Raw genomic sequence first — 21,308 nt, 5'->3', positions numbered from 1 at the left:
AAATCACTTCTAATTAGAGGAGTCAAGAACCTGCTGGAAGCCCTATCTAGCCCATGCTTCTTTATAATTAAAGTTAAATCTTTTATATGAAGACAGATTTCAGAATATCAGAAACAGGAAAGAGAAGATTGTATGAGGAATAAAATAGATGTTTTTCTTTCCCATTCCACAAATTACTACAAACATAGGTATTTGAACTTTAAAGGGGTTTTTTTGCCCTTAAAAAAGGTACATGGAATTTAAACATCAATGAGTAATGTTAAACACTATAATTCTGTTTTGTACCTAAGTAGAAATGTGATTCCTGACTTAATCTTTATACAGCAACATGAAAATTGAGAAAGCCAGAAATGACCAGGAAAGTGAAGACTCTAAAAATTCATAGGTGATAGACACACATGAGAAATGGAAAATATTTTCAAGATATTTGGATGTTTTGTCTTCTTGAACTCAAAATCTGGTAAGAAAAAGTGGATTAAAAAACAAACAAACAAACAAACAAAAACCCCTGCCCATCCTTGGCCATAACCCACAGGATTTGAGACTCCACAGTCTTTTACTAGGCACTATGGCAGTTAGGGCAGTGGGGGAATTACAGAACCAGCTACCAGTCATGTTGAGAAATGTGTTTCACTTTTTAGTTTGAAATCTCTGCAGTTCTTGAGAACCTCCAGGGACCTTAACAGTCCTCAGAAGGATTCCAAATCTGTAACTATTTTCAGATCTGAATACTCAATGTGCGGGAAGAGGGTAGAGGAGGATGGGATGACATAATGTATAAGATTCTCTCAAGATACTGGTTCAGCCCAAACCAGGAAACTATAGCTGCTGGACAAAAGCGAACGCTCCAGGGGAGCAAGATCCTCTGTTCCATAGTAAAGACCTAAAGTGATGAAGGTGGAGCACTGTGGCTTCAACCTGAGTGCATTATGCGTGAGTGTCAGGAAAGGTCTCAATCCTGCCACTGCTCTGGAAAATCCAGGTGTCATACTCCTGATGTCCTCCAGTGGCTGGCCCTGAAGAGAAAAGAAAGGTTGTTCTGGGGAGAGCAAAGACCAGAGAAATGAAAAACATATTTCCTTGCACTGGGAGGTGAGTGCAGGTGAGGGGCAAGTGTGGAAGCAGCAGTCCTAATCAGAAATGTTGCAGATGATGATGAGTGTGGAGGTGGTGGTGATAAAGTCTTTATAAAGAGAAGATCAAGAGATACAGCTGTCCACTTCTCCCTTCCTCACCAATCCATGTAACATATCTTAGTCCCCAAGGAAAGCCAGAGGCAGAACCTTCTGGGAGGGGCAGACTGCCCAGGAGAGCTCAGGAACTCTAGCCTGTTTCAGCAGTTAGAACTTTACATGACTGTCACGGTAGTCATCAGCATCATCATCACTGGCACTGCTATCGCTGTGAATATTTTCTTTAAACCAGAGGTTCTCACAATCTATCATGTAAATTAGACAGACTTGAGCTAATTGATTCCAAGACCAGTGTTATCACATAAATCTATTACTCCTACAAATCTCCTAACAGGCACCTAAAATCACCAAGTCTCCACTAGTCACAAAACCTTTGAGAAGAGTCCCTGGGCAGGACAGGGATGTTCTAAAATTCCAGAAAACCAGGACTCAGACCTCTAATCATCCTATTCCCAGTTTGTTAAGCAGCCCATCCCTAGAAATAAGGCCTCAATACAGTCCCTGCATGACAGTTACTGCACAGATGTAGTGTCTTCCCTGTGGACTTCATGGACACTGGTGGTTCTTGGACTTTGAAAGTCTCCATGTTAGTTCTGGAAGCTGGATTCCCCAAATCTGATAAAGAGTAGCCAAAGTCCCTCCCATAGCACATCAAATCTTGCTCTGTGGTCTCATGAATACTCCTTGACTTGGCTTCGGGTCCCAGTTAACAGAAGCTGTGACTAGGATTCAGGTACACGTAATTTACTGAGAGAGTGGTCTCAGAAGAGTGAAGCAGGATAAGGCAGGAGAAAGAGAGAAGTAAGGATGCAATTTCTGATGGAGTTTAGCTTCAGATAAATTGCATTATAATTATTTCCATCTTGAAGGAAGAGGGATGCTCTTTTGTAACTCCTGTCCATCAATCACTAGCTATGGGCCCACCCTCGAACCCCAGGAGCATAACTGATGTGAGACAATGCCCTTTGGCTGAAGGAAATTCTCTGAAGAGCATGGCAGCTGAAGGTAATACTCTGAAAAAGGGGCAGCTATGGGCCATTAGGAGCCAACACTCAGAGCAGGTGGGGATGGGCAGACCATCCTTAAAGCACATGGAGACCATCTACTACCCTCCATGAACAACTCATTATTCAGAGGAATCCCCAATAGAGGCCCTCACTCAGGCATCATTTTCTCTTCCTTGTCTTCTATCTCTAGGGAATTGATCCTCAAAGCATGGCCCCCTGACCAGCAGCCAACAGCATCACTTGAGAACTTGTTAGAAATGCAGTTTTTAGATTACTTTCAGGCTTACTGAATCAGAAACGAGGGGTGGGGAGGGTGATGACAGCAATCTTTGTTTTGAAAAGCCTTACAGTTGACACTAGCACAGGCTAAAGTTTGAAGGCCACTTCAAACTAGGAAATGGAGAATCTGCAGAAGATATTGAAATTTTGACAAAGAATAAATGAGGAAAATCTCTCTAGTACTCCGTGTGGCTACCATCTCCTCTGCATGGCCACAGCCATGGCCACACTGCCTCCCCTACTCAGCCATTAGGGGATCCTAGGACCCCAGGGCTGACGTGGACAATTCAGCTCCTTGGTTTTCTGTTTCCTCAGTTTCTGACCTTTGTGGTTTCCACCTGGGTCCAAATTCAAGGTGTATTATCTGACAGACTTCCTTCTTGACCAAACTTCAGTCGGGCTTCTCTGAGCCCTCTTCCCTCCTAGCCCTCCACCTTGGCCTGTCTTTAGCAAAAGTTTTGCTCTTTATATTTTACTGTGGGAATCACTTCAAGATATTAGAAGTGATTAAAGGTGCACAAGAGTGTGTTTGGTACACTATCGTTGAGTAAAAAGTGGGTTAATGATATATGTGCATGCACTTGTCCTCGGAAGGAAGCACAAAAATGAATATGTTTGCCTGTAAGGCTGAATCTAGGAGGCGGAGATGAGGTGCGAGAGTGGGGGTGGGAAGGACGCTTGTAAAGGGGTAAGAAGGATCTGTTTTGACACTTTTTCAGGTTTGGGACTTGTCAAGATGTTACATATACAGCATAAAATCTTTTTACAAAAAGAAAAGTCTATCTTTTTGAACTACAGTTCTGGACCAAAGATGTGAAAAATGAAGAGAAATACGGGAAAAGTTTTTTTTTTTTTTAACTGAACCTTATCCTTAATTTATTATCATAAAGACAAAGCTCTTCCCTGAACACCTCTCTGTCAAATTATCAACTCCCAAAAAAAGCGACTGGAAGGGCTCTCTCCCCTTTATGGAAGAGTCTGTACAAAAATGATTGGCAGGGGTGGGAGTTGAATCTCCGTACCCCAAGAGACTAGCGTCCTCCTTCAATGCTTTGGATCACTTGGACACTTTACCTCTATTAAAAACAAACAACAAACAACAAACAAACAAAAAACCCTACAGATTCTTTTAGAGCTATTTCTAGTATTCAAAAGACATATAAGGAAAGTAAATTCAGTATGAACTTTGTGTATATTACGTTCTCCACTCCCTTTCAACAGATACTCGTTGGGAACTTCACGTCCTTCAACCAGGCAAAATTAGAGTTAAAATTGTATGCTCAGATTATTCCTAGATTCCCACGTACCAAATATCAGATGGTCCATCCTCCCTGATTCTCTGCACTAGTAATGAGTCTTCCCAGCTACCGAGAAAGACCAGAATTCGGTTTCTGGTGGTCGCCCCTCTGTCTGTCCAACCTGGACCCAGGAGCCCCGCGTTTTGCCTCCCGCGAGGTCTCTCACGAGAAGGAGGAGGTAGCCAGAGAATAAATCCATTAGATTCTAGAAAAACCATTCATTGAGAAAACGCTTGAAAATCACCATGGCCGACCTGGCTTTGGAACTGTGACGACGCTGAGATGAGTCTCAGGTTTGCCGGCTGAGTTTAGGGGTCGGCGGGGGGAGGTTGTATTTCTTGTCACCCACCAGAAAACAGAGGATCTCCCCTCGCCACTCCCAGCCCCCAAATCTCTAACCGCCTGGAATTCGAGGCCCGACCTTTAAATAAAAGCTCTGATGTAAAAGATATGGAAAGAAACACCTGTGCGACAGACCCACTTTTTTGCTGAATATGTTCATGGCCTTAATTCCCAAAGTTCAGGGCTAGGATCTGTGATGCGCGTCCTCATACCTACCTGGGTCCTGCGGGTTCCGACCCTACGAACGCAGTCTGGACTGGTCCTCGGGTCTCCCCTCCCCTCTCTCGGCCTCGCTGCCCGCATCACCTCAGTGTTCTCAGTTTCCGCCGGTCCTGGGGGACCCCAGACTCACCCCAATTCCCACGGCCCTTCCCCCACCCACGCGGTGCCTTCTGGGGGCGCGCACCTGCGAACTGGTCCGCAGCCCTCCAGCCCCGCTGGCTGCTTGTCCCCGGAGGGGATGCGACGGGGTGGGGGTGGGGGGGCCGGGAAGGGGGGGGGTCACCGTGGGGTGCAGGGACCGGATTAGAAGGAGAAGGCGTTACCTCTTCTACGAGCTGATTTTTAGAACTACATGAATGTAAAAACCTTCTCCAAGACGAGCAGAGGAGGACAAAAAGTGGGGGGGAACCGAAGTAAACAGCCTTTTCCCTGGTTGGATTTTTTTCAAATGCTCACCAAATTTCCTGAGGCGGAAGCTGCGGAGGTTCCTGCCTCGCTCTCCCCACTCCCACCTCCACACCCCCCCCCCCCCCGGAGAGGATCCAGGTGGAAGTTTGTTAGAACATATCCTGACCGTGCTCTTGAGAATGACAGCACGGGATTTGGAGAGAAGCTAAACCGGCTGACACCTGTAGCTGAAGGAAGATGGCCTTAACGCCCAGCCTCCTCGGCTCCACCCGAGAGATGCACGTTCCTCCTCTCACCAATCTGGCACCGTAAGGTACCTCAAATGAATTACTTTGTCACATATGCCCAGTTATTTCATGCAAATCCTTGAAGGTTTTTTTTAAATTACATATATTTTTTAAAGAAATATTTCCTTGTAAAAGTCTTTACCATTATTTCCTAACCTCGACTTTCTCTAACGCTTTTCCTTGGCATAACAGAAAAATCCTTTGTCTAACGCTGCTCCTACCTTTAGTATTTTTCTGTCTCCAGCGTATTCGGAGGAAGTGAAGCATCTCTCTGGAGTTGGCATATTTTCTAAAGGCAACAGATTAACACCAGACAGTATAATTTTTTTTTAACCTAATCGAAGTAAAATGAGGTAGATTTGGCCCTACAGTGTATTTTCAGGTGGCTCTATGGCTTAGTTGGTTAAAGCGCCTGTCTCGTAAACAGGAGATCCTGGGTTCGACTCCCAGTAGGGCCTTGTATTTTACGCGGAAATTAACTCTTTGTGAAAATTTATTTTATTTTGGCGAGTTAATTGTGTCTTCCTACTGATACCCCACAAATTCTCACCAAACGTACAGCGCTAGCACTCAATCAGATACAAGTTATTCAACTGCAACTTGCTCAGATTCCTTACTTTTGAAAAGAAGTAGATTCTTTGGGAGATGACAATTCAAATGCAAACCACCTCCAAAGAACACTGCATGTGACTTGACCTCAGTCACTTTTCAAACAGGTTTTGCGTTGAACTGTGGTAAAATGTTTTTGAGCACCTACAAGGTGTTCCAGTTTAAAGTACCCAGACAGGAAGATGTGGCTACTATTATTACTCTAAAAACCATGAGTAGCAATATTAAATAATTAGAAAACTGACTCCCAGTCATGCCTGGATCTCATCTCCATTCATTTTGATTAGGGCTTTATTGAACTAGTTCACACTGCCTGTATTCAAACCTCAGCTGCTCCACTTATTAGCTAAGGGACCCGTAGCAAATTGCTTTATCTCAGTGGGCATCACCATCCTGATGTGTGAAACGGAAATAGTAATAGGCCTACCTAACAGAGTTAATGGGAGGACTTGAGGAGTCAATACACATATAATATTTTAGAAGGATATCTAGTACATAAATAAGCAATCAATAAAGTAAAAATTGTGCCCAGAATTGATTATACACAGAACCTCACTCATTTCAAATTTAGGTGATGATATTTGCAATTTTTGAACTGACAAGATTTAGATGTGTTGATGCTGAAATGAGTTAAGACTTGGGGGGATATTGGAATGGGGTGAATGTTTTTTCATGTGGGACAGGTGTGAATCTTGGGGACCATCAGGTAGACTAAGATGTCCATTTCCTAATCTCTAAAACCTGTGAATATGTTATCTTGCAAGGCAAAAGGGATGTGATTAAGAATCTTGAGATACTATGGAGAACAGTGTGGAGGTTCCTTGAAAAATTAAAAATAGAGTTACCATATGACCCAGCAATCCCACTACTGGGCATATACCCAGAGAACACCATAATTCAAAAAGACACATGCACTCCAATGTTCACTGCAGCACAATTTACAATAGCCAGGTCATGGAAGCAACCTAAATGTCCATTGACAGACAAATGAATAAAAAAGATGTGGTATGTATATACAATGGAATATTACGCAGCTGTAAAAAGGAACGAAATTGGGACATTTGTAGACATGGATGGACCTAGAGACTGTCATACAGAGTGAAGTGAGTCAGAAAGAGAAAAACAAATATCGTGTATTAACACATATATGCAAAATATAGAAAAATGGTACAAATCAACTGGTTTGCAAGGCAGAAATAGAGACACAGATGTCGAGAACAAACATATGGACACTAAATGGGGAAAGCAGGGAGGGTTGGGGGGAATGAACTGGGAGATTGGGATTGCCACATATACATTACTAATAAGAAAAAAAATATCAAATTGTATGCTTTGAATATATGCAGTTTATTGTATGTCAACTATATCTCAATAAAAGTTCTTTTTAAAAAAAGAATCTTGAGATAGGGAGATAATCTTGGATATTTGGATGGGTTCAGAGTGAGGATAAGGTCCTTATAAGAGGGTTGTAGAGTCAGAGAAGGAGATGAGACAACATAAACAGAGGTCAGAGGGATATGAACATGAGCCAGGGAATCTTCTAGAAGCTGGAAAAAAGCAAGGAATGATTTCTCCCTGGGGCCTCTAGAAAGAAGGCAGCTCTGCCACACGTTGATTTTAGCCCCATAAGGCCCATTTCAGACTTCTGACCTACAGAACTGTAAAATAATAAATTTATGCTATTTTAAGTTAGTAAATTTTTGCTAATTTCCTAGGGCAGCAAATAGACAGTTAATACGGATTTATGGTATGGGTATGCACTGTAGTCAACATATTGAAAAACTGTCTTGCTGCCAAAGGAAATCGGTACCAAAGAAATTTGCTGAACTTCTTGACGCACTACAGCGCCATATATAATCACATTATATTGACTGGGACTTAGTCCTGACACCTAGATTTCACACAGAAGAGCTTGATTAGTGGGATAATTCTGTTACCCCGTTTCTTTCTCAAAGACTGGGTGTTGGTCCTGGAACCTAGATTTCACACAGAACTCAATTATGCGTAATTTTGTATGCTACCGCGTTCTTTCTCAGTTGAGAGTGTGAAGTGACAAAACTCTCATGCCCTCTCTGAGGCTCGAACTCAGGACCTTCAGATTATGAGACTGACGCGCTGCCTACTGCGCTAAGAAGGCATAGCATGTCTATTTTTTTCAGTAAGACTGTTGATTCTCTTTCTTATTTATATGCCCTTTCCAAGAAGTTATGTTTTTCAGAGTGCAAAATAAGAGTATATGCTAGGGCGTATGTGTACCGTTGCTCCAAGTATGTCACAATGATTGATCAAAATTATTTCAGGATTTTATCCTTGATTAAATATGCAACACGGTGAATTTTTGTTCCCCACTATACCTTAAACACCTCTTACTGCTGGGAGACATTAGACTTCATTAGATTTCACATTGCCCCACTTCACAACGACATTGTACAAAGTGACGTACAGATACGAGAGGCCTGAGCTGTGTCCACAGGCATGAAGATTTTCAGACTGCAACAATGAAGGACACAGAAAAATACTTACCTCTGCTGAGGGCGAAGCTGTGGTCTCCTTATCTAGCTCTGGAGCGTCCTTGCCTGCCAATGTTTCCCATACAATCGATGTCTTTGACCATGACCATGAACTGAATGACCTTCTCTTCTAGCTAGAAGTCCAGAATAATGTAAATAGAGGCGAGATAAGGTAGAAGAGATAAGGTGAGATGATTGAGAATGGAGAAAAAATATACCGGATTTCAATCTGGCAAAGTAGAAAGTGTTCCAAAATTGAAATTGTAGGACTGAAGTGTAAATCTTGTATGTGCCATCTATGAAGTTAGGAAAAATAATTCACTTGGTTTTCTTGGGACTATGTCAATTTTTAAAACTTCATTATCTGTAAAATGGGATAATATCTCACAGTATTATTTAAAAGACGACATACGCAAAAAAGTTGTTCAATGATACAAATAATATAGCAAACTGTATTGAGTGCTTATTATGGGCGAGGTACGCTTAAGCAATTAATATGTATCTTACATGGATTGGCTGGCTATCTATCTATCTATGTATCTATCTATCTATCTATAACTGTCTATCACTTTAGGCAAGTTTTATTATTGTCTCCAGTTTACATATGAGAAAAGTAAGACCGAATACGTTTAAATGACTTGCCAGTAGGCTTGTGGCTACTCAGTAGATGTGAAACAATGGAACTAGGACGCACTTAAATTGTGCAGCATGTAATGGATTAGGCCGGTCAGCGAGAGGATGAGCCGCCTGGAGACAGAGGCAGTGGGAAAAAAGATCTGGGGACTCGCCCAATTCGCGTTGGTGGGGTTGGAGCGCGTAGAACGCGATTTCTCTGGGCCTGGAGAGGATGCGATGCCTCGCACCAAAAGCAAACTAATTCCCTCCCTAAACATTATAACTTAAGACTGTGATCACATTCAGCAAAAAGTAGGTCTACTTCCGCAGTTGTTTCCTTCAGTAAGAAATCACACACAGACATACAAAACCCAGGCTCAAGTTCCGGGGAGAGGAGCATCTCTGTTTTCTAGATGAGGGCATTTTTTGACTTGCCCCTGCAAGTCAAACGCAGTTGACAAATTGGAGACTCTTGATTTATGCGTCCTCAGAGTTACGGTGCTGCGCCAGAGGTGGTAACTTCTAATCATTTTTTTATAATGACTGATTTTCTTCGAGTTTGAGGGATATTATGCATTGGCTGCTTGTTCCTTTACTTTTGAGTATCAGAAACACAGCAAAGGAGGCAAACGTGGGTCTCCCGAAGTAGGAATCTATTTGTGGATTTTATTGGTGGTTAGGATGATAGAGTTGTCTGTGAGGGGTGGGGGTAGGGAGGATGTTCTAGAAAAAAATAACGCGCGAGAGAACAGACTTGTGTGTTTTAAACTGTTAAGAGGAGTTTTAAAAATATGGGCAGTGCGGTAGCGTGGCCGAGCGGTCTAAGGCGCTGGATTAAGGCTCCAGTCTCTTCGGGGGCGTGGGTTCGAATCCCACCGCTGCCAGCTCCGTTGTGAACTCCGACTTCGGAGAATTTCCCAGAAGTGTGGAGTTCGTTTTCCAACTCAAGGGTAATTTGTAATTATTTCCTGAGATTGGGAGAGCTTTTCCCATCTCAAGGGCAATTAAGGAAAAAAGAATCTAACTGCCAATTGTTTATGTCGAAGCACGGGATTTAGTATCTAATGGATTCTTTTAAGTGTTTTTAAAATGTTCATACAGAAGTAAGTAAAACTTCCACATGGTTCAAAATTACTAACATGTATATACAGTGGAAGTCTACCCTCATCCCACTTGATTTCCCCCCAGTACCAGATTTTGCTTTCTCACGCAAGCATGTTAGAGCCTGGAGTTACCTTCAAGGTATACTTTTTGCATGCAAGCTAATAGAAGCCTATTATTTTCCTCACATTTTGCATTTTTCAAACCTATTCTACCGCACCTTGCCTTTATTACTTCTCGTATGTTGCTGTGGTTTTCATATCAACATAGAAAGAGCTTCTTTTCTTTTTCTTTTGTCTCAAAAGTATTCCATGTTATGGGTATATCTTTATTTAACCAGCCACATGTAACAATATATACAATGTTGAAATAAATAATATCTGCATTTCATAAGTGTGTGTATTAGAGAATTTTCTGAAGGTGCAATTGCTAAATCAAATCATATGTGTGATGGTAATTTCGGTGGTTCATGTCTTAGTCTTCCCTAAATGTTACTCATTTATCCTCCTATAGAGTAAAGGGTCTGTTTCCTTGACACCCTGACCAGCACAGAGCATTCCTGTGACAATGAGAATTAACAGCTATTTATTTTTTACTAAGCCCCAGATATTGTTATAGTTCTTTACATCGTCATATTATATTCTCAGTAATAGATAAGAAAGTTCATATTATTATTCCCATTTTACAGAGAATGAAACTGAAGTTATAAACAGTTAATCTCTTGCTTATAGGTGGAGAAATCAGGATGTTAATACTGTAGGGTAGACTAAAACATGGTCTTCCAAAAGATATCTCCATCCTAATTCCTGGAATCTGTAAATATTACTTTATATGCCAAAAAAAGAAAAAGAAAAAGAAAAAAAAGTACAGTCTTTTCAGAAGAGATTAAGTTAAGGATCTTGAGATGGGGAATTTATCCTGGATTATCTAAGTGGAGCTTAAATGCCATTGCAAGTGTCCTTATGAGAGAGTGGCATAGGGAGAGCACACAGAGACAGAAGAGGAGAAGACAGTGTGAACACAGAGGCAGAGATAGGAGTAATGCAACTACAAAGCCAGGAAGGCTGGCTGCCACCAGAGGCTGGAAAAGGCAAGCACAGATTTTCCCCTACAGGTTCAACAGGGAGTATGGTGCTGTCAACACCTTGATTTCTGCCCAGTGATACTGACTTTGGACTTTTAGCCTCCAGAACTGCGGGAAAATAAATTTTTGTTGTTTTAAGCCACAGAGCTCTGCTAACTTGTTACAGAAGCCACAGGAGACTCATACAATGTCAACTGCTAATAGGCAGTGCTACCACAAACAGTTTTTGTTTGTTTGTTTGTTTACCAATCTGGTAGGTAGAAAATATTATTTCATTGTAGTTCTATAGTTTGGATGTCTCTGAGAAACTCCACGAACTAGGACAGAGGAAAGGACTGGATTAGGAGAGTTTCCCACACCTTTAGCTACTTGCCCTAGGTGAGAGAACTCTTCTTACCTAAACTAATTCCCCGAAGTGGGAATTTTCCGTTAGCTCTTAAGGAAGAGCTTGTTTACTGGGGTCCCCTTTGCTGACCTGAGGGGGCTGGCATGTGGCGGTGGGATTTGAACCCATGTTTCTAAAAAAAATGAGACAATTCGGCATCCCAGGAGGCTCCCACACTACCTCCAAAAGGGCTTTTAATTAAATGTTTTTCTCATTTCCAAGAAATATTAAGAAAGTTCTGTAGTTTGTATGTATGTTTAAATAGACTTTGCTTTTTCTGCTTTCTTTGTGCAAAATAGGAGCTTCGATTCCTACCCCTGGGAATATCAGAGGGCCATCTGCAAGCCTCACCTGCTTTATCCTGCCATGATCTCCCCAGTCAGCTCCCCGTAACGCCTTCTGGGCGTTCAGGTGGTCCGAGGTCGCGATCAAGGGCCCACCCTCAGGCCTAGGTCTCTGCTTGTCCCCGCGGGGGGTGCGACATGGTGGGGAAACGGCAGGTCATCGCGGGTGGAGGAACCGGGTTAGAAGGGAGAAGGTGTTGCCCTCTTTGCGAGTTGACGACCTTTTGCGCTGGAAATAGGGCACTTGGTGGTCAGGGAGTGGTCAACGGGTTGTTCCCTGGAACCGTAAGGCTCTTCACCTAAGGAAGGTGGTACCTGGATCCAGGGACCTTGTGGCCAGCAGTGGACCATTCCGCCTCTTCTGGTCCCCTGCTCCAAGCGGTTCTATACCTCTGGTTGTCTGATCAGGGTCTTTACAGCGACATTGGCGTTTTAGGATTTTAAGAGAGCGATGTGACTGATTCTGTAGCTGAACTCTACACTCCCAGCCCCCGCTTCTCCGCTCACGATTCTTCCCCTCCATGTCACTGCTTGAGAAGTGCAAGTGACATGGAGTGACACTAGATGCCTTACCCCGGCGGTCTAAGAGTCTTCTAGTGGAGTTCCATTTTTAGAGTTCCTCACTTAGTTTATTGGAATGAAGAATCTTGGTTACAAGAGACGAGGTTCAGTAACAGCAAAGTTTGCTTTTAGAAGACTTTATTCTATTTGGGAAAAGTGAGTAACCTCGACTTTTACTGATGGTTATTCTTGGACTAACTGAAGTGTTGTTGGTCCCAACATTCAAGATGCCCGAAACTTTCCCCACTTGTTTTAGCTCTGCAGCTCATCTAAGTAAGCAAAACGTCTTTTTGGAGTTTGCCTCTTTTCTAACAATAAACTGCATCAAGCATACTTAATCTCACGGTTAGGATACACCTAGTAGAAAGCTGCACGCAGGCTTGGGCTCCATGGCTTAGTTGGTTAAAGCGCCTGTCTTGTAAACAGGAGATCCTGGGTTCGAATCCCAGTGGGGCCTTAATGGTCACCCTTTTCTTTCTCTTCCTAGGAGGTCAAATTCTTCATTAACTCCCCACTACTACTAACTCTCCACTGTACTCAGCGTTACTGTAAATGCTGATCCAATTACTCAAAAGCAGCTGTGACTGCGAAAATTCTCACTCCTAAGGAAAAGGTGGTGGGTCACTTTATGGAAACGAAAAGAAAATGGCGTTCTGTTTTTCATCTTTGCTGAAGTTCCCCGTCCTCTCTTTTTTAATTGGAGGGGTTGGGGGGGTTGGCAACAAAACTGTACCAACTCTTAAAGCTTTGTTTCTCAACTCCCATGTAATATATTAGTGATTCTAGGAAATTCAGCATTATGTTATTGGTTTTATATATGACTTTCCTAATGTTACTAAATTATAATAACAGTAATTTATATTTGCTTATGTGTTCTCAGTCTTCAAAGAAGGGCTTTAGTCCCAAAGGGAATACATAAATTGGCCTCACTAGAAACTGAACTTTAATTCTGCAGTTAAAAAAAATGGAATGATCCTATAATGCAGTGATTCCCAAGCTTACTATACATTTAAATCACCTAGGGGACTAGTTAAAATACAGTTTTGGGGACTCATCCTCAGAGGTTTTAATTCTGTTTTGGTGAAAGGTCCAGAAATGTGTGTTTTTAACGAGCACTCCAAATGATTTTGAAGCCAGTGAATCACATTTGCAAAAAGTCCAGCTTAAAAAAAAATCCAGCTTAAAATATTACACACAGAGCAGAACTGAAAGTGAGTCCACCTATGCTATTAGCATTTTTGTATTAATTCATGAATATCTACTTACCCTCTTTATCATCAAGTTAGTATTATTGGAAGTCTACTACATTCTAAGAGTTTCCAGACATGATGTCATTTAATCAGCCCAACAATCCTGTCAAATATGTGTTATAATCAGCTCTTTGAAGATGAGGAAACACGTTCAATAATATTCACAGTAACGTAGCAAGTGACAAAGTTCAGTTTCAAACTCAGGTTTGTCTGATTCTGGAAGCCGTGCTTTTCTCATATTTGTTTTCTATTTGATTAGAGTCAAGAACGAAGTTTTTGGCCACAGAGCTAAATAAAAGTAAGCAACTTAGACTGATCTCAAACCTTAGTCCTATGGGTTTGGGATCCTGAGATAACTTTCTGCTGGAAGATAATCAGCCCAATGAACAGCTGCTTAATTCGTTTAACTTAGGGGGGAGGAAAATATAAAATAAAACCTCAGAAATCTATGTAGGAGTTTCTCCACGAAAAACGAGCCCGCCACATAAACAAATTGAATTAATCTTCTCCATCTCCTAGGCTCTGTTTGTTTCTTTGGTTGGTTGGTTTTGGTTTTTTGGTTTTGGTTTTTGTTTTTCATTTTGGGGTTTGTTTGTTTGTTTGTTTTGCCTTGGACATGCTCTCTTCATGCCCTGATTCTTTAAACACAGTGTATTAGTCAGCTAGGGCTGCCATAAAATATCACACACTGGGTGGATGATAGAAGTCCAAAATCAAGGTGTCATCAGAGTTGGCTTCCAGTGAGACCTCTCTTCGTGCCTTGTAGACAGCCACCTCTGACTGTGTCCTCACATGGCTCTCCTCTGTACGTTTAAGGGGAGAGTGGGAGTGAGAGGGAGAACAGAAGGTAGCTCTGGTGTCTCTTCCTTTTACAAGGACACCAGTCTTATTGGATTAGGGCCCCACCCTTATGACCTCATTTAACCATAAATTACCTCCTTAAAGGCCCTGTCTCAAAATGTAGTCACATCAGGAGTTAGGGCTTCCACATATGAATTTTGGGAGAACACATCCAGTCCATAACAAGTAGAAAGAGGGAGGACTGTATGGCCTAGCTCTGAGTAACAACTCAGTCATGACAGCATCTAATAACTTTCAAAATGCAGCCTGAAAAGGGAGCTTTTTGAATGTGAAGAAAGTGTTGAGATAAAAGTATTGTCAGGCACTTTGTGTCAGGTAATGAGATTTAAATGTAAAAATATGTAATTTTTATGTAAAAACAGAAAATATTGTTATAAAATATTTAAAGTAAAACCATAAAATATTACACAAAATGTAGGTAATATTTATAATATCTTGAGGTAGAGAAGGCCATTCTCAACATGGCACCAAATGTACAAACTACTTTTTAAAAAGAGTGAACAATTTCATGAATAAAAAATAATTTTCACTGTAAAATTAATATTCCCCCAAATTAAAATACAAAGTATGAAAAAGGGGGAAAAAGTAATGTCAGACAATTAAGCAATGATTTGTCCTTTAAAGCACTTTTTCAATTGCTTCTTTAGTTCTACCTTGTACTGAGGAGTGACCTGCTCTGAGATAGTCTTCTTGTGATGGAGATGGGTGGATATTATACCTGCATTCATAAGAAATAAAAGGAGGATCTTAATTTGATCAGCACTGTGCTTTAGCCAGTTGAAAAACAGGACATTAAGCTTGTCCCCAAGGAGCTTTCCCAATATGGTTGAAAAGACCGAATAAGCATGTACCCCAAACATTACAGATATTTAAAAAACCAATGTTTACTCATGACATTTGCAGAGCATCCACTTGGTGTGTGAATTCTGGACATATGTGAGCCTTATGAACCTTGGACAAATTACTTACCATTTTCAAGCTTTCTATAAAATGAGGACAATAATAGTATCCACTTCAAGGAGTTGTTAGGAGACAATTCATGTAAATTGTCTGGGATGTGTTAAGCCATTATTATCATCATTATTGTTAATAACACAATATTTGTTTTCTTCCTGAAAATTATCAGGGTAAATCCTGCTCTCCCTTGCTATTGAGGTGGGATTAGTGAGTGGAAGAACTGATGCAATCTATAATCACAACCAGAAGTGTAAATAAAGATAGATACTGTCTGCAGGGAGAGTAATTCACCAGTGACAGCCCCTATGGGATCACTGGCACACTGGGTGGTTTCATCTGCCTTTGAATCAGATTTGGAACCAGGAGAGATTATCTGATGCCTCCAGGATCACATTCACCCTACCTGCCATATTAAGACTTTTGGTGGCTTTTATTGAAGCTCTAACCTGACCATACTTGCTTCCCTCTCTCAGGACTGTTGGAGTCAAACCCTTTTTCAACCTTTCTCCTGACTAAGTGTCTATAGCTAAACACATCTCCTTAATATAAATTTAAATAAGAAGAGGTAAGTTCTAGTGATGACTCTTTCTATTCACACCAGCCTAGACAGTATTGGGTTTTGTTCAGTTACATTTTGTTTTGAGACAAAAAATGAGTTTTCTGAGTTTTGGACAAGACCAGGCAGGGTAAGATGCCTCCATGAGCTAAAGGAATTCTCATTATGCCAGGCCAACAGTTGTCACTTGTTCAAAATTATGTTGATCCCAGAATCATGTCTAAAAAACCCAATTATCTAGGAGATGGGGAGGAATTAGAAAGCAGGTCAAGTCACTAAAAACCAATACTCTCTCATTTTTGTCACACCCCTATGTGAACATCAGCAAAAATTTCCCAGTAATAAAGTTTTTATCTTTTTGCTTTAAAATGAATGAATGAATGAATGAATGCCAATACTCTGAAGATAAATTTGAGGATCAAACAATATAAACAATAACCAATGACAAAATATTGAGGATTTGCATGATGGGGTGGGGGGCAATGGAATCTTGTTTTACTCTTTCCCTCAGCCATTTTATACACAAATGCATGAACTTCCTGGCAAATGCAGTCTGTTATCTTTTCTGTTTTTGGAGACATATTCCCTTGCCTCTGCCTCTTTCTGTCCCTATCCCTGTCCTTGGTGGTTAAAGAGCTGCAACAAACCACCCTAACCATGAATTCAAGTGGTTGTATGATATTTTGTAAATGGGTAATTAGTCAAATTGACCTAGAGGTGTCTGAGTGAAGCAGGAATCCATCCTCAGGGACAATTGATATAGGTCAAGCTTTACATTTATCTTTTTTTAGGAGATCTTTTTTGGTTAAATCATGTATTCCTATCAGTCCTCATATACATGCTTCTTTCTGTTAACTGAATTTCCATTCTGTCAGCACCTCAGATTACAACTTCAAACATGCTTTTAGCTCCTTCCTCTCTCCTACATTCATACGTTTCTCTTGATTCCCCCCGCCACTATCTGAGCTAATGTTCTCAGCCTCTCTCCCATAGACTCTTGCAATAGCCTCCCAGCTGAGCTCCCAACTTCCAGTTTCTTCTTGAATCCCTCATATTTCAGCCATAATAAATGTTTTAAAATGCTGCTCCAATCATTTCACACCTCTTCTGAAAAAAAAAATCTTCATTTGACCAGACTCCCTAACCTAGTATTCAAGATTTTCCATATCTTGGACCCAAGTTACTTTTACAACCTGGTTTTCCACTACACCACAGTATGCACCCTATGCTGCAGTGACTGATGGTGTGTGCTTTCCACGCTTTCAAACAGTGTATATCCCTCAAATGCCTTCACCATCATTGGTAAATATTCAGATCCCTTCCATTCCTCCTAACTTCATTTTCATTTATATTAAAACATATATGTTCAAAGTTAAAAAAAATAATTCAATCGGCTTACAATAAAAAATAGCAGTTCCCTTCCTCACCATGTCTCACTGTCAATTCCTGTTCTCCAGAGGAGAACATTAAATTAAATTAAATTAAAAACAAATTTTTAATAATTTCAATGTTTTCTTCTATTTACCCATTTTTTAAAAAAGATTTATGTATTATTTTATTTACTTAGTTATTTTTGGCTGCATTGGGTCTTTGTTGCTGCGTGTGGACTTTCTCTAGTTGCAGCGAACAGGGGCTACTCTTCCTTGCAGGCGCGTGGGCTTCTCAATGTGGTGGCTTCTCTTGTTGTGGAGCAGAGGCTCTAGGTGCATGGGCTTCAGTAGTTGCAGCCCATGGGTTCAGTAGTTGTGGCACACAGGCTTAGTTGCTCTGAGGCATGTGGGACCTTCTGGGACCAGGGCTAGAGCCTGTGTCTTCTGCACTGGCAGGCAGATTCTTAACCACTGCACCACCAGGGAAGTCCTATTTACCCACATTTCTCAATAACAAGCTTTTATTCTATTTGTGGTTTTTTAGTTTTGAATATGATTTATTACTTACTATGAAAAATGAGAGCTTTTAACCCTCACATAGAAAAGAGCAAGAGTGAGGACAAGAAAGAGAGAGAGCGCGTGCGCGATCTATGCCTTACTCTCCAGATACTCTTATATACTTTTTGGTTACATCAGCATGGAGAGTTTACACTTTCATGACTGTATAAACATTAGTCACAGTGGAATCATGTAGTGAACTATGGTTACCTGAAAAAAAAATCACCTCTCTGTTCTCACAGATGGTCAGATGGTACTATCACTGTTGTTGTTTTTGTTTGTTTGTTTGTTTTTGGAGACATGACACGGGATCTTGTCCTCATCACCAGTCTGTTCTCATTATGTAACCCACACACCTCTTCAGGGTCCTTCTACTATATGCTAAGGGAATTGTGACAAATCAACATCATTTAGGTGGGTCACTTTAAAGTGACCCAGGTTTTAGTGTTGACTAAAACAACAGAAAAAAATAATAAAACCATATCCAGGGCTCCAGCCAGCAAATGAAAACAAGTCTCTCTGGTAAAGGTAGCAATTATGACAAATTCATATCTAATTTCTTTGGTTGAACACTCTCAGAATTCATTCCCATATACAGTCTCCAAATTTCTGCCCCAAATAGCAAGAACCTGCAATGTTTCTTGCCCTGACAGAGCCTGCAGCAATCCAACCCTGTTTACTTGATGGGTATGGAGAGGGCCATCAGGAGAATTGTTCCTTTTACTCTGCATCCCACTCAGTAAGGAAGTATCACAATTTTTTAAAGATTTTACTTTTAGAGCAGTTTTACATCATAGCAAAACTGAAGAGTACAGAGTACAGAGACTGCCCACATAACCCCTGCCCTCCACACATGGATAGCCTCACCCTTTATCAACATCCCTCACTGAAGTGGTACAATTGTTAGAACTGATGAACCTATCCAGACACATCATAATCATCCAAAGTCCACAGTTACATTATGGTTCACTCTTGGTATTCTACATTCTGTGGGTTTGGAAAAATGTATAATGACATGTATACACCACTATAATATCATACAGAGTAGTTTCACTGCCTAAGGATTCTCTGTGCTCTACTGAGTCATGCCTCCCTCCTAAACACTGGCAACCACTGATCTTTTTACTGTCTTTATAGTTTTGCATTTTCCAAACATACTGTATGATAATTGGAATCATATAGTATAATATATTGCCTTTTCAGATGGGCATCTTTCAGTTAGTAATTAGCATTCAAGGTTCTTCTATGTCTTTTCATGGCTTGACAGCTTGTTTCTTTTTAGCGCTGACTAGCATTCCATTGTCTGGATGTGCCACAGTTTATTTATCCATTCACCTTCTGAGTTGCTTCCAAATTTTGGCAGTTATGAATAAAGCTGTAACAAATATCTTTGTGCAGGCTTTTGTGTGGATATAAGTTTTCAGCTCATCTGGGTAAATACCCAGGAATGTGATTGCTGGATCATATGCTAAGAGTATGTTTAGTTTTGTAAGAAACTGCCAGACTGTCTTCCAAAGTAGCCATACCATTTTTTATTCCCTACATCAGATGAGAGTTTCTATTGCGCCATGTTCTTGACAGCATTTGAGGTCATTGTTCTGGATTTTAACCACTCTGATAGGTGTGTGATAGAATCGGATTGTTGTTCTAATTTGCATTTCCCTAATGACATATGTCTTAGTCCATTTGGGCTACTATAACAAAATGCCAGAGATCAGGTGACCTATTACAACATTTATCTCACAGTTCTGGAGGCTGGGAAATCCAAGATCATGGCACTGGCAGTTTCAGTGTCTGATAAGAGCCCACTTTTTGGTTAATAGCACCTTGCAGCTGTAACTTCACCTGGTGGAAAGGACAGGAATCACTGTGGCACTAAGCCCATACATGAAGGCTCTACCTTCATAACCTAAGCACCTACCCAAGACCCCACCTCGTAGGTCACACACTCTCTTAGCTGCAAGGTAGCTGGGAGAAGACCACCTCCATTGGCTTCTTGAATCTTATAGAAGAGCCATAACAAGGAATAAATGTACACTAGCCTATCACATAGGGCTTTGATTTAGGGGGTAAAAATGAAACCACTTTCTCTACTGAAAGGATTTTTCAAATGTGACTTATAATATTAATTATAATTATTATATTCATTAATGTTATGATTTCTATTGAGGGTGTACCCCATCGCTCCCCCATAAAAGTATATTTTTTCCTGATATCATCAAAACTTCTGCCAACTCAGGTTTTTAAAGCCACCCTTCTCTTTCTTGATTTTAGCAGGTGTCTCCCATCAAAATTCAAGGAAGCACATAAATGAAAGTTTTCCAGGAGATTTCATTCTCATGGGCTTTACCAAATATCCATGGTTGGATTTTCCTCTCTTCTTTGCCCTCCTAATCTCCTACAGGTTCACACTGTTGGGAAACATTGCTATTATTCTGGTCTCTCAACTAGATTCCCAACTCCAAAGTCCTATGTATTTCTTTCTCACAAGCCTCTCCTTTTTGGATCTCTGTTTCACCACCACGACTGTACCCCAAATGCTGTTCAGCTTAGGGGGGCCTAACAAGAACATCACTTATATAGGCTGTATGACCCAGGCCTATGTGTTTCACTGGCTAGGCTGTGCTGAATGTGTCCTGCTTGGAAGCATGACCTTAGACCGATATGTAGCTGTGTGTAAGCCTCTGAGATACTCACTAATCATGAACCACAAGCTCTGCCGGCAGCTCTCCAATGCTGCTTGGCTCATAGGTCTGGCCAATTCACTACTGCAGTCCACACTCACAGTCCAGCTGCCCCTGTGTGGGAACCAGGAATTGGACAACTTCTTTTGTGAGCTGCCTGGTCTAATTAAGATGGCTTGCGTGGACACCACAGTCAATGAGCTCACTTTAGCGGTGGTGGCCACCTTCCTGATAATGGGTCCCCTCTCCATGATTCTTGTTTCTTACAGTTATATTGCCCAAGCTGTATTTCGAATCCCTTCTGCTGATGGGAGACTTAAGGCCTTCAACACTTGTTCATCACACTTACTGGTGGTGTCTTTATTTTATGGGCCTGGCATCTACATCTATATGCAGCCCTCAGGGGACAGCCCTCAAGACCTTATCAAAGTTCTGACACTGTTTTACTGTGTTATTACTTCCGTGGCCAACCCATTCATCCACACCTTGAGGAACAAGGATGTTAAAGGAGCTTTGAGGACACTTCTGAGGAGGGCCATTTTGTCCAAGAGAATGTGAGAAAATGATGCTTTATTCTGAATGGGAAAGCCTAACAATAACCTGAAATATATCCTCCTTTAAATAGATGTTCCATCAAAATCATGCTCAAAAGTCAAGTCAAGAAAACCTTTGTGTGTTGTTGTTACCACTCTGACACAAATGTGTTGGATTTTTTCCCCCACAACAACCAATTCTCTGAAACCAACTGGGTGTCCTACATTCAATTCAATTCTGACACTAACTACCCAGAGTTATCATAGACGCCACAGGTTAAGGGCTCAATTCCA

The 21,308-nt window shown here is 41.1% G+C and overlaps 1 protein-coding gene and 4 non-coding genes across 5 annotated transcripts; 4 read left to right on the top strand and 1 right to left on the bottom strand.

The window, feature by feature from the left end:
- The first annotated feature begins 4,315 nt into the window (after positions 1–4,315).
- Positions 4,316–21,039, top strand: LOC130830823 (olfactory receptor 2B11-like). Its single transcript, XM_057698147.1, has 2 exons — positions 4,316–4,589; positions 20,072–21,039. Exons 1-2 carry the CDS (start codon positions 4,316–4,318, stop codon positions 21,037–21,039), a joined length of 1,242 nt encoding a protein of 413 aa, XP_057554130.1.
- TRNAT-CGU (transfer RNA threonine (anticodon CGU)) lies at positions 5,421–5,494 on the top strand. The gene has a single exon. It is a non-coding gene; the product is annotated as a tRNA-Thr (tRNA).
- Positions 7,710–7,782, bottom strand: TRNAM-CAU (transfer RNA methionine (anticodon CAU)). The gene has a single exon. It is a non-coding gene; the product is annotated as a tRNA-Met (tRNA).
- Positions 9,573–9,654, top strand: TRNAL-AAG (transfer RNA leucine (anticodon AAG)). Its single transcript has one exon. It is a non-coding gene; the product is annotated as a tRNA-Leu (tRNA).
- On the top strand, positions 12,629–12,702 carry TRNAT-UGU (transfer RNA threonine (anticodon UGU)). The gene has a single exon. It is a non-coding gene; the product is annotated as a tRNA-Thr (tRNA).
- Positions 21,040–21,308: the final 269 nt, after the last annotated feature.

The sequence above is a fragment of the Hippopotamus amphibius genome, chromosome 11, assembly GCF_030028045.1.
Source record: "Hippopotamus amphibius kiboko isolate mHipAmp2 chromosome 11, mHipAmp2.hap2, whole genome shotgun sequence".
Classification (NCBI taxonomy): Eukaryota; Metazoa; Chordata; class Mammalia; order Artiodactyla; family Hippopotamidae; genus Hippopotamus; species Hippopotamus amphibius.
Note: the sequence above shows the minus strand (reverse complement) of the source record. Positions and strands in the feature narration are given on the sequence as shown.